General features: G+C 43.0%; 1 protein-coding gene across 2 annotated transcripts in view; it reads right to left on the bottom strand.

The window, feature by feature from the left end:
- The window catches only part of dip2ba (disco-interacting protein 2 homolog Ba), a 46,649-nt gene that overhangs the window by 4,274 nt on the left and 29,055 nt on the right, over positions 1 to 13,320 (bottom strand). For both annotated transcript variants that reach the window (XM_026153336.1, XM_026153337.1), the window contains 31 exons: positions 13,043 to 13,162; positions 12,655 to 12,852; positions 12,235 to 12,326; positions 12,045 to 12,155; positions 11,710 to 11,833; positions 11,435 to 11,544; positions 11,149 to 11,251; positions 10,999 to 11,063; positions 10,800 to 10,893; positions 10,485 to 10,604; positions 10,253 to 10,367; positions 9,849 to 9,988; positions 9,559 to 9,695; positions 8,963 to 9,043; positions 8,751 to 8,878; positions 8,385 to 8,499; positions 8,098 to 8,299; positions 7,832 to 7,944; positions 5,793 to 5,873; positions 5,514 to 5,637; positions 5,258 to 5,379; positions 4,487 to 4,598; positions 3,996 to 4,105; positions 2,269 to 2,399; positions 2,012 to 2,180; positions 1,391 to 1,561; positions 1,122 to 1,183; positions 951 to 1,008; positions 748 to 822; positions 405 to 579; positions 44 to 167 (listed from right to left, as the gene is read on the bottom strand). In XM_026153336.1, coding sequence (XP_026009121.1) covers positions 44 to 167; positions 405 to 579; positions 748 to 822; positions 951 to 1,008; positions 1,122 to 1,183; positions 1,391 to 1,561; positions 2,012 to 2,180; positions 2,269 to 2,399; positions 3,996 to 4,105; positions 4,487 to 4,598; positions 5,258 to 5,379; positions 5,514 to 5,637; positions 5,793 to 5,873; positions 7,832 to 7,944; positions 8,098 to 8,299; positions 8,385 to 8,499; positions 8,751 to 8,878; positions 8,963 to 9,043; positions 9,559 to 9,695; positions 9,849 to 9,988; positions 10,253 to 10,367; positions 10,485 to 10,604; positions 10,800 to 10,893; positions 10,999 to 11,063; positions 11,149 to 11,251; positions 11,435 to 11,544; positions 11,710 to 11,833; positions 12,045 to 12,155; positions 12,235 to 12,326; positions 12,655 to 12,852; positions 13,043 to 13,162 — 3,682 coding nt within the window. The remainder of the gene's footprint in view (positions 1 to 43; positions 168 to 404; positions 580 to 747; positions 823 to 950; positions 1,009 to 1,121; positions 1,184 to 1,390; positions 1,562 to 2,011; positions 2,181 to 2,268; positions 2,400 to 3,995; positions 4,106 to 4,486; positions 4,599 to 5,257; positions 5,380 to 5,513; positions 5,638 to 5,792; positions 5,874 to 7,831; positions 7,945 to 8,097; positions 8,300 to 8,384; positions 8,500 to 8,750; positions 8,879 to 8,962; positions 9,044 to 9,558; positions 9,696 to 9,848; positions 9,989 to 10,252; positions 10,368 to 10,484; positions 10,605 to 10,799; positions 10,894 to 10,998; positions 11,064 to 11,148; positions 11,252 to 11,434; positions 11,545 to 11,709; positions 11,834 to 12,044; positions 12,156 to 12,234; positions 12,327 to 12,654; positions 12,853 to 13,042; positions 13,163 to 13,320) is intronic.

Genomic DNA, 13,320 nt, shown 5'->3' with positions numbered 1-13,320 from the left:
GGATCAACAACGCCACGTTAAGTGCACATCTGCTGCTCCTTACCTCTCTGCGATGCTGCGGTGGGCGCGGGACACGGACGTCTCGATGTCGATGGGGTGATAACGCAGCCCCCTCAACTCCAGCGTTTCATCCAGGGATCCCACCACAAACAAGGCATCATGGCGATCTGTGGCGGGGACACAACTATTTGATTATTTACAGTTCCAACAATATAAAGTGTCTTGTTTTAAAGATCTGGCTACAACTGTGCAACCTGTAGATTAGGGTCCAATGTTGTGATGCATTTGTGATGAGAACTTTCAGTACAACCAAGCATTTACATTTTAAAGGGTTCAACACCAATTGCTTCTCCAAGTCATTATTACATTATTACAATGTCACCAAATATCAAATGTCCTCTCACCTCCACTTGCATCCAGCAGCTCTGTTCTCTTGATGAAACCCAAGTAACTGGTCCTGGCCCACAGAGTTTGGGGCTCCCCAAAGCTGAGCCTGGTGTTGAAGTGGTCTGCCTGCAGGCTCTCCTCCCCATAAATGGTGTAGTAGCCACTGGCATTGTGTGGGCTGTTCACCCAAATCTGCACAAAAAAAAAAAAAGACTTTCTGAATTACTTTGGCTGCTAAATTTTGACAAGAAGAGAGAAATTTGACTAAAAATCAACATAAAATAAATCTTTTCACTGTCGCCCTCTTTTACTCCGTGCCAGTGAAATCGGACGGTTTGTGGCACATGTTTGCGCACTCACCTCACCAAGATGCGAGTCCCCCAGTGGGCCTCTGGTCTCTGGGTTGACTATGATGACTCTCACTCCTGGTAGGATCTTCGAGAAGGAAATGAGAGGAGAATTTCACTTTAAGACTCCTTTAACCAACTCTTTTAGTGCTCTGGTTCTGTGGCCACAGTGAGCATCACATAAGTGAGTTTTACCAGTCAGTGATCAATACTTACAGTGCCCGACTCCATGAGTGGAAGACTCTGTGGCGCTCCTCTTTCCACTAGCCTCACCCTGAGGGACACAGAAAAGACAAGCCTGTCAGTCTTTCTGTTGTTGTCCACCAGCTGCACCACGTGACTAATGTGGTTGCCTTTGTGCTGCTTTATGAGAGTCTTCAGCCTTACCTGTCGTGACGCAGGGACTTCATGTCAACATAGACAGTGGAGGGGTCTGGTCCAGCAGTGCCCTAGTGACACGGGGGGGTAATACATTAAAAATAAAGTTTTTTAGCTTACAGAACATGAATAAGTTATTATCATAAGTTATTAACATTCAGTACATCTCCTTGTGCAGCTCAGATGACATGGTTTTTTATTTTTGTTGAGCAGAACCAAAAAAAAAGCCTGATTTGGGTCAAAATGTCCTCATAAGACTGCATATTTGCGAAACCAACCTGAAGGCAGATGGCTAGGTTGACCCTCGAGCCAAAGGCGGTGCTGACGGCGCGAGGTGAAAGGCCGAGGTCTTTGAAGAGCTTGGAGAAGGACTGCGTGAGAGCGAGGCGAGGACGCTCCTCTGCTATCACCACACAGCTCCGCACGCACGACAGGTTCAGACCGCGCGCCTGCAGACACGAGCGGCTAAAGGTCACTCACTTTTAACAGGTGTAGACGGTAGCTTGACGCAAACATGGACTCTGCATTACTGAACATTTTCATCCAAAGCAGAAGGAAAACCGAATGAGGAAAGATAAAGGATAAAATGAAGATGAGCACAGACAGAGACAGATAGTGATTTTAAAACAGATATGATACATGTAAGGCCCATAACGCTGTAAACATACAATCTACTTAATTAGCATGCTAGCTCGCTGGCAGGTGATCTGTCTGAATGAATAGGTGAATCATTTTTTAAGCCTGAGACAGGTGTTTATTACTCTGCTTCACAGCAGTAATATTTTCTGTCATAAAGTAATTTATCACTGTGTTGTTTGTCAGAGTAACAACAGAAATGACAGCACGGTAATCTGAGAGGAGGAACCACATCTGGGAGATTATGTGAGTGTGTTTGTGACCTTCAGCATCTCCGTCTGGGTGCCCAGGCCTTTGGTGCAGAGCTCCATGACAGAATACGAGCAAAAGGTGTCTCTGATCTTGTACTGACTGAGCGTGCTCAGCCACACAGGCAGCGAGCTCTCCAGCTCCAGGGGAGGGATAAGGATGGACTGGTGACCTGAGTAAACACTGGAAACGAGAGAAAACTGTCAGCAACAGCAAAGCTGTGTGTTACAAGAATAATGGCATTCTGTCTTTATGTTTGTGTTGGAATTACCTGGAGAGGCACCACAGGACGAAGCCCAGGCCACAGTATGGGTCCAGGCAGATGGCTACTTGGCGTGAGGAGTAGAGCTCACACTGCAGTTTAATGGAGCGGCACAGAGTGCTGACCGCAGCGTGAGACATCTGAAGAAGCAGAGAAACTTTTAAGAAATCCACCAGACTCACTCCATTAAACTTCACCTCATTAGTATGATTTTAATACCTCAATATGTATCAATAAAGACGTAGTTTGATGACCATTAGAACAGGTAGCATGTTAGAGTTAAAAATGTGTATTCTTCTTTCAGCTGCTCGTTCTAGGGGTCACCACAGCAGAACATCTTTCTCCATCTCACCCTATTCTCTAGCATCCTCCCCTCTCATATGCAGGGGCTTGCAAAAGTATTCGTCCCCCTTGAACTTTTCCACATTTTGTCACATTACAGCCACAAACATGAATCAATTTTATTGGAATTCCAGGTGAAAGACCAACACAAAGTGGTGCACACCTGAGAAGTGGAACGAAAATCATAAATGATTCCAAACAGTTTTTACAAATAAATAGCTGCAAAGTGGGGTGTGCGTAATTATTCAGTGTCATCTCCACCCACTCTACCCTGCCTGCACTCTCATCTTCACCGCTCTTTCTTGCTTTGCATGGTTTACCCTCAGGTATTTAAACTCATACACCTTCAATATCTCCACTCCTCTGTTGTATATAAAATCTGATCTAAATTAACCATTTCTTACATGTCTTTTAACCTCATAAAATCAACAGGCTCGTACTAAAGATTTGGCAAATCGCACAAGTTTTTCTTTTCATTTCTCCGATACAGTGAAAAACAATCATAAGAAATTTCAACAACTTTTATTGGCAAATAAATCAGATTTATGCAAACAGTGTTTAGAGGTCCTTCTTCTAATAAGTTCTGCTGTTCTCTGTGGCAAGTTGGACATCAGCTTCTGGGCCAATTCCCGCTTTAGCAATGCTCAAAGCTGACTGCAGTTTTGTGGGCTTCTGCCTGACCACACTAAAAGCTTCCTCAAAGAATAACTTCTTCCTCCACCAAAGGAGCACTTTAATGCTTTGTGCATTTTCCAGCATGATGGATGTCTCCAGCACCACGTCTCAAGGCAAAAGTGATAACTTAGTGGCTCTGAGATCATCAAATTAACATTTCAGAGCCACAGCCAGGAAATTCCCCAGATGTTCATGCGATCAAGAATCTATGGTCAGCCCTAAAAAAGTGCGTGAATAAGCAGAAGCCCACAAACAACCTCAATACCAATGAGGCAGGAGTGAATCAGCTTAGGAGACGGACAGTCAGCATCCCAAAATGTCAGCACACTGTAAATACTGACTGTAGGCATAAATTTGATTTATTAACCAATAAAAAAATTTGAATGTCATTTTAACTGCACAAATGTCCTTCACTATATCATAAAAACAAACAAAGTATGTTAAATAGACAATTTGTGCAACTACCAAATATTTTTGGCCATGTCTGTGTAAATATGAAAATATTTAATCTCTGTGTCATAATTCTGTTGTCAATACACTGAACTAGACCAGCTGGGTGAAGGTCAAACATCCAAGAGAAGACACAGAAGCAGAAAATTAAACATTTTCTGGCTAGAGAAATTCATATTAAAAAAAAAAAAAAATGAAATCACAGTCATTTCTGTTTGTTTGTTATTATTATTTTTGGAGTATGTACAGGATTTGTGGGAGTAATCTACCTTGACTCCAGTCAGCATGCCTGTGGTGGACACACTGAAGTCCAGATAGGCTAGCATCTCAGCTGTAGGAGGTTTGTAGATGTGTGGAGGCCGCTTTCTTGGAAGATCATCTGTAATGCGAGCGAAGTGAATTTATGTTATGTCTTTATTGGACAAAATAAATCAAATACTTCTTGCTAATACATCTTGCTCTTAATGCTACAGTCTGATAATAGTCTGGTTGAAAGGGAAGGTGATATCATTTCACGTGTAATTTTATCCTTTCAATGCACATATTAAAAATCCATACTTTTACTTTTAACTCACTGCAACACTCTTATCTTCAGAAATGAGAGCTTAAAATAACTGAAACGTACTGTACATGTCTGAAGTTAGTCAAAGCACAAACAGTGTCTATTTCAAGCCAAACCTGCTAGCATCTAAATACGTGCACAAACGCAGCGACACCCAGCTGCTGCACGTTACTCTAAAGGCTTTCCTAATTCAGTCACCTGTATCAATGATCGTGGGCCACGTTTTGACATTGACGCTGGCAGCCGCCTCCCTGGACCTGAGGATCCTCATGAGAGGCTGTGTGGTGAGGATGCAGGCTGCTTTGCTCACCTGTGGCACACAACACAGAGCACAGACGCGGTCGTTTAGAGCCACAGATTAATGTGAAGCATTCAGTTATTGATATTTCATTGATCTCCAAAGTAAAGCCCAATTTCATTTGCTTTGCCTCAGGGAAATCAGTTATAGTGGCCAACAGAAGTATTCATTTCATTAGTGAAGGGCACTTCCGTTGATGTGATAGTTTATTAAAGTGGCGGCTAAAAAAGCTTCATATTTGTTTTAAGGTCAGCGATGCATATTTCAGTACATGAAAGTGATCCAGTATGGACAGTGCAATGTCATAACTGTGCTTTTGTCTCCGTTGCTGTTTGTCTGTCTATTCAAACAGCTCGATTTTCAGGGAAATTGGGAATAAGGAACCCTAGCTGTGATTGTGGATCACTTAAAAACAAAAACAAAGAAAAATGATGTATTTGCATTAGAGAAGACTCACAGAACTGTGTTCTCATTGTGAACTACTAGTTTTGGATAAATCATTACAAAATTAAGTGAAAAAAAATTAAACTGAAAATGAAAAATGAGTGTAGAATAAGTACAAAAACAGTTTAAATACTACTCAATGTACTCAAATAATTCCACATACATTACTCCATTATACTGTGGAAATACTCGAGTAAAAAAAAAAAGCTGTGGTGAAGTGCACTCACGTCAATGATCATGCGGACAGTGGGGAGAGTAGCAGCCAGATTCTGTGGGTGGGGCGGCCTCACAGTCACAGGGATGACCCCCGCGTAGAGACAGCCATAGAAGGCGGCTATCAGGTCGATACCTGCAGGAGGAGGAGACGGGAACCTGGTTGAACTACGACGCCGTTAAAATACTACATTAAACAACAGCACTTTTACATATTATTTGATATGAAAAACTAGGAAGAGTTGAAACGTATAATAACGGCGTGCATACCCGGGGGATAAAGCAGCACCACGTTGTCTCCTGTGTTGAGACCTCCTCTCTCCATCAGGGTAGCTGTGATTTTCTCTGCTCTCTTGTGTAGCTGAGCACAAGTTGCTGTGCACACTGCTACCCCCTAGAGCAAAAACAGTGCTGGTACAGATGATCTCATACAACAAAATGGATCACCATTTACAGAGTGGCACCATTTCCGAGGTAAAAGAAAGGTAATGGTGCACGCCACGTATGCGCACGTTTCTTATGTTTACTGTATGCTCATGTTTAGCCTACCTTAGCATTGAGCAGCACGTATAAAACATGGTCAGGGTCCATTTGGGCTCTCCACTGCAGGGCTTCAGACAAGAACTGGTGCTGAAAAGGCAAAGAAAGGAATCGCTCATTACATACGCATCACAGATGGATGATTAAACACACAAACAATGTTTTAATGCACAGATATAATTACACAAAGCGGCACTGTTGGCAAATAATAACTTATTTGAAAGTGATTAAAGAGAAAAATATTTTAAAGCCTGTCTTCAAAATAACAAATAAATATATAATCAGTCCTCTCTGTGACAGATTTGTTCATTTTAAACAGAAAACACTTTAAAGTACGTCAAGGACACAGTGTGACGCAACAGGAGCACAGAGGTGTCCAGAGTATTTGGGTTTTTTAAGTTGTGAAAGGTCATGCTGGGACCATCTGCACCAGGAAGGAGGCAAACTGGAGCCACAAGCTCACAATCTGTGGGCCTTGAAAAACAAAGGGGTCATGACAACTTTGATTAAAAACAAAAAGTTTCTGCTAGTCCCTCAGAATGCTGTTTCTTAAATAAAGGCACTTCACAAGATTTACGCAGTTACATAAATGAGTATTAATAGAACTATTAATATATTAATGTCATTAGCATCTCAATCTGTGGTGTCAAAAAGCCGAGGAAGCAGTGCACCAGACACACAAGGACAGGACCTGAAAGTAAAGAATCCCTTTACAAGACAGAAGCCAGGTGACCACTAGGAAGCACGTAAAAAACAAACATTAAAAAAAACAAGTAAAGATAACACCAGCTAGACGTACAGGGATATTCAGCAGTATCGCACCGTCAGACACTGGAAAAGTAATCGTTTGTGCGTCGTGCTCTGGTCAACAATGAGTGAGGAGTCACATCATGCAGACCAGCTGCCCTGGCAACTCATAAAGCCATGCTGCACGTGGGAGCGTCACAGTGAACACAGGAAGCAGAGGTGCACGTCAAAATACTTCTAATATTCTAATTCGTACTAATGCGCAGGATATACGTATAGTGCATCACAGTATATTATTAGAACATCTTCTGCAGTTATATATGCTAAGTGACAGATTATAATTGCTTAAGCCTTGCACTTGCACATTTTGTAAAAGATAAGAAACTTCTTCTCACTCAGAGGAGATCAATGTCTTTTAATTCATTGCTGACTTTTTGGTCTGGCAAAGCTGCAGCAGACTGCTGGCCAACTCCAGGCTTAAAATAAGATGGCGACGTGGGACTATTAAATAAGGCCCGGATGAATGTAGGATGTGACCTCATTTGTAATGTGCTGCAGTATATTAGTTTTAATGTGTGGACCTCTGCTGGACAAGGAAGCTAGCCTGCACGGTCATCTCGCCGGGCTAAGCTGTACCTGGTGGCCGTCAGGTTATCACAGCTGACTGACAGAAGCAGCATGAGCAAAGAGGCGGGTGGGAGGGATGCAGGGGGGAGGGGAGGCCAGACTAGAGCCTTACCATCATGGTGGGCCACATACAGAGCTAAAGCCCAACCCAAGCAAAGTAAAGGCAGAACAACAACAGAGATTTAGGATAAGGCATCAGCAGTCATACTGCCTGACAGACGCAGGCTCATCTCATTAAACCTGCATTCATGGCATGTTTACACATCAGTTTACCTTACCAGCTTAATTTGAACAGGTTTGTATGACATTAAAATGATTAAAGAATTTGATAATTTTCCAGTTACTACATTAAATAAGCATTTTTTTTTTATCCAAAATCCAAACAAGTTCAAGCTTATAATAATGTCAATACAGCAATCTGAACAAAACACTTGCTCATTAATCTTCTGCCATCTATAAAGCAACCATTGCAGTTTTGCTATAGCGTGCAAATCTTTTATTAATGGTCTCACTGTGCAGGTGTTGTACACATCATAGACACTGACTCCTTTAGATATTAAGGCAATTCAAATTCCTACAAACTAAACTGGTGAAAAACTGTGCTGCACTCTGCCAAATCCACTACTAGACCTCATATATATGAAATCAGTGGAGTTTGGTCTGTGTGGCAGTACCTTTCGAATGAGATCCTGGTCCTCCACCACGCCCAGCTCTCTCCCTATAGCCTGGGCGATCCGTTTCCCTGCCACCAAGTTGCCAACCAGCATAGAAGCTGGACCAACGTCCACTGAGGAAATCAGAAACAATCAAGAGTCGGTTACACAACGACAAACTTTCAACTGCCAGCTGATGGCACATCCTCATTATTTCTAGCTCCCTCTTCATGCTACAGCTTTATATTGTATACAAGCATGATTCCATAATGTCTAAGACAACCCACCTGGCTGTTTCTGCCGGGGCTTGGGCAGGTTTGTAACACAGGTGTGTGGGCACATGAGGATATTACAGGGGTGAAGGTTTCCCTCCAAAAAGTTCTGCTTGGTTTCACAGATGTGGATGCCTCCCAGAGGCGTCTTTGGGAGGGTGTTGGCTGGGACGAGCGCGAGACAGTACAGGCCAACCTGGTGGATACTGTCAATGGCCTAAAGATGGAACATGCATCAAGTACACGTTAATACAGAATAACATAATATTAATCAAGATGATATGAGCAGATGTGTGATTCACCTGCAGCACTCGACTCATCCACTGGAAGCTGTCTTCTTCACTGGCATCGGGCCTCTGCTCTGCCACAATCACTATCCTCTCATCATAAAACACCGTCACAGAAAACACTGCGATCCTGCACAGATGCCAACAGAGAAGTGAGTGCAAACACACAGCTAGACAAAGAAACCAGCAGAAGCTGCAGGATGCTGAAGGGATTTTTACTAATTACCAATTAAATATCACTAAATTATCCCTGCTCACATGTGTGCGTCGCTAGAACATTCTTACTCAGTGTGCATTATGAAGTAATGTAATGCATGAACACACACGCTGGGAGCACAGTGAAACCTCACTGTGGTTCACAGCGGCCTGTCAGTGTCTCACCTCCCCCTGTAAACTGTTTTGACCGGCTCCACTGCTAGCGCCGTGGCCACCAGGTCGTCTGCATTGTGCCGTCGCCCGCTCACCATCAGGAGCCCCTCAATCTTTCCCACAACAAATACCAGACTCCCCTGTGGAGCAGACATATTTAACTCAGCACAGACATCCCAATTGCAGAGTACTGGAACTACTGTAATTGTGCATGAGCAACCTACCGGTCCCACGAATCCAAGCAGGCCAGTTCGAGTGAAGGGAATTTCTCCAACGGGTGCTCCGGCTTGATTTACTGGAATCACCTAGAAATTAGCACAGATGAGAGAGACAAGTGTCATAAACACAGCACAGATTGCATTTCAAGGGTAAATATACTGCATACCCCAAAATACTGCAGTTGTAGTAGTACAACATAGTATAAGCCAAAAGAAACACTTAGTGGGTTCTATTAATAAAAATAATGGGACAATATTTAAACCATGAAGTCTATAAAGCATTTTATTAGTAAATAAGGAAATAGAAATAAAGCAATTATTCAGTGACGTCTGTGGCTCCATCTAGTGGGTAATTTAAAACTAGTACTCCTTTTCCATGAGTCCATATTTTAAATACACAAGGTCAAACAAGAAGGGACGGAGCTCATTATAGCAGAGAGGGGACGTACGGAGACTGATGTAAACTTCATATCATGTCTCATTCCACTAATTCAAAAGCCACAGCATGTTGTACCTTTTTAAGCCATCAACATTTACCATTTTAAAAGTAAATGTTGGTACAAAGCTGTAATTTGTGTGACAACATTAAACCTGTGACAGACCTCAAATGTGTTTTTGGTGACACCCGGTAGGCCGTAGTACATGGTGCCTCCAGCACGTGAGTTGATCACGATCTCTCCTATCTCGTCCGTCTTGCACAGCTGAGGAGATCCCTCTGGCTTCACAATGCACATCAGAGCTGAAACAAACAAAAACAGGTCAAAACATTAGAATTATGTAGACTTGAGCTTCTGTATTCTAAAAGAAAGGCCATACAGTCAGAATGTACAGTAAAGATGTGACAGCTGCTGCACTTCTGCACTGCCAATTACACCTAACAGTTGTGGCTAACCTCCAGGCATAATGTGACCCACATCCTGTACAGTCAGAGCAGAGTTCTTGTCTTCTGTGTTCACCCGGATCACTCCGTGGCTCAGCCCGCCCATGGACAGGATGGCCCTGGCTGGCAGCGGAGCACCTCGCGCACCTGGCCTGTACAAGGTTAAAAAATGTACATGCTTTTAACTTTTTATTCTGAAAAGTGTATTTTTCCATTTTCATGACCCATACTATTTGCGAGTAATTGCTGCATCCCTATGAATATTTACAGATTTCATGCATTTTCAATAAAGGACGTCTCGGTTAAATTTAACTGTATAAATTTTGTTCTCACAGAGATGAACAAATTTATCCCTGTATGTGTGAAAAGCACATGTCTCTCTGTTTATCTCTTTGCTCGTGTGGTTCACGTTGTACCTGCGGATGGCCACAGTCAGGGCCTCGGGAGAGGTGGCACACGGACAGATGACCTCAGGCTTCAGACCATGAGACTGGAACACATTCAGGAAAGCATCACACGAGGACACAGACCCTGAAGGTAAACAAAGGGTGAAAACATTAACAAAAGTAGGTAAAAGCAGCTTAAACCCACAGCACAACATTTTAAAATGGCCATGTATAGTGACTGTTTATTACATTAGTTACTCACATGGGTTGGCTCCATCAGCTACTATAAGCATGCGTATTGAAGACAAGTTGATGTCTTTCTGTTCTTTATGGGCCATCATGGCCCAATGGAGGTCACGGCACTTCACCAAGGCCACACGTGCTATGAGAGGGTAAGAAAAAGCCCTTAAGCATCATTTCTCTACTGTTTTCTTATTAAAACTTTTTTTCTAACATTATTATTATCCTAGCAGTCTGTAAAATACTCTGTCTTATTAATATTGTTTGCTTATTAACTAAGCAAACATAGTAAAATTATAAGAATATGGAGTATAAAAGAAAGAACATTTGGCTCAACCTTTGTGAATGTGAACCCTTTGCACCCAGGACATGGGACAGGCCTTCATGACAGCATATGGCACAGTAATGGTGTGAATTCTGTTCATGACACTCTGCAGGGAAGGAAAAAATATATAAAAACCAACAGTGTCAATAACATACTGTACCACACACCAAATAAAGGGCATCTAGTCAGCAGCAGAAACATCCGGTCTCACCGTTAAGACGCCATGCCACAAGCCCATATCTTTCTTACAGTCCAACACATTGACCAGTGTCTCCCCTAAGATAGAAAACACATGAGCAAATGAGTGCGTTCACCAGCTTCAAGTCCACAAAGTTACATGCAGTGTTTTATAGTCTCTGACCTTCACAGTAGTTACAGGCTTGTGTCAAAGCTTGACAGTGAGTCAGCATGGCGATCTTGGACACAGCGACTCCCATCACTGTTCCCTCCTTACTCGCTTTGTACTTCAGCGAGAAACAAACACACAGACAAACACACAGATGTCAACAATGTGTCAAAATTAATATCAGAGTCAAATAATAGTGTGCGAGTTACAGAAGATACATAATTGAATATATAACAGTTTACTAAAGATAAACTGAATCTAAATTAGAATGCAGAAATTAGAAATGCATTGAACTGCCTACCTCTATGTAGGCAGTGTCTGTGTTGGCAGTGGGAATGTGAGGCTGCCAGTCTTTGGATGGTTTGGTCAGGTACTTAGTGTCGGTCACTACCCATTTCATCCTTGGCCAACCTGCAACACGCAGACACAAAGAGCATGGAGCACACAAAAACTATTACAGCTGTCATTAGGAAAAAAGCTGCACTAATTACACTAATTTTGCAATAAAATGAAAGCATCCAGAGATGATTCCTGATGAGCCAGCAGCATTAGCAGAGGCAGTTTAGTCTTGCTGACCTTTGAACTGGATGATCTCTCCATTTTGTGTCTTGGGCAGCCCTTTGAGACACACCTCACTGGTCAACGCCAAACTCACACCACAGCTGCCCAACAGGAAGCCAATCTGCTGGCTCCCTGCATCCTATGAAAAGAGGCTTAGGTCAGGAAACGTCAACTCACAAGGACAGGCAAGCAGACAAAACTGTGACAACTAAAAGAAATAATAATAATAATAATAATAATAATATACTGGTGAGGCTCTCATTATCATAAACCATGCATTTGGTCCTAAACATGTGGAGCATTTTTCAGAAATCCCACAGAAGAACTGCTATGAAAACAGGTATATTTACCTGTCGGGACAGCGGCACCTCAATAGGCACAGGGATGACTTCAGCTAACAGACAGCCATAAAAGGCCACCCAGAACATGCCAGGATCACTGTTTGGATACACCAACGCCACCTAAGAAGCAGAGGAAATGGTTTTCCTCGTCGTGCTACTTTACAATTTACTTAGGAAGAAATGACTGACAAACTCTTACTCGATCTCCAGGTTGAAGGACAGGCTCAGTCTTTGTGCCCAGTTTATTCAGAAGGGTATAGGCCAGTTTCAGACTGCGACTCCACAGTTTACCTATACAGGTTAAAAAAGAAAAGAAAAAAAAGAAAAGAAAAATGTCATCTTGTTTTCCACAGCCCAGATTTCTTGCTGTTAAATTGCTATGTATTATTGTTGCATAACTGTTCCATGATCGCTTAACTTCCCAACCCACTATGGGTCCACACTGGAGGCAATGTAATGTGGGAGTTGTTCTACTCGGGCCAACAAATATTTCTTCCTTTGATCCAGCTCATATGCAAAAAATATACCTGACATTTATAGAGTGGACACAACAATACAGACACCCATATTTGTGCTCAAAATCGACTTTAATATTCCTACGAGGCAACGTGTCGCTCACCATATGTGAGTGTGTAGAGTGGTTTGCCAGTGATGTCCAGGGCAGTGAGGGCAGGGCTCTTGGCCTGAGTGGCCCCCCAGCGGGCAAGGGCAGCCTGCAGGGCAGGAGGCCAGTTACTGACCACCCCAAGGGGCTCCCCCTTCACTGGGATGATTTGACGTCCCTCAGGCTTCGGGGTGTTGGGGTCCGGTTGGGGAACTAGGCATGAGAATCGGCAAGCAAGAAACTGTGAGTACTGGGTGTAACGCTGTAACACTGTGGTGTCACAACACTCTGGGTGACTTCCTAAAGAAGTGAAAACCCTTTTCAAAACAACCAAGAGGATTTCTGTGCTGCAGTACACACAACGGTGAAAATCAAGCATGACATATTGTGTTATGTGCCACACCTTCTACGATTTCCTCAGAGTCATCGAGGAAGAATTCGCTGAGCGGCGGTCTTTTGGGTCGTTTGAGTGTGTTCAACAGCTGCTGGATCTTAGTGGACACCCTGCTGCTGACAGGCACGCCTGGACAAACACCGAGAGCAGCCGCCGTCACCAACATATGCAAACAAACAATGACACGCAGACACCCACACATGCAAGTTTATTCAAACATGAATCTCTACTTTAACACACGCTCTCTCGCTCACACAGGCAGTAACCTACGCACTAGCACAGTCAGG

Source organism: Astatotilapia calliptera, chromosome 20, assembly GCF_900246225.1.
Source record: "Astatotilapia calliptera chromosome 20, fAstCal1.2, whole genome shotgun sequence".
NCBI lineage: Eukaryota > Metazoa > Chordata > Actinopteri > Cichliformes > Cichlidae > Astatotilapia > Astatotilapia calliptera.
This window is presented reverse-complemented; position numbering and strand designations above follow the sequence as displayed.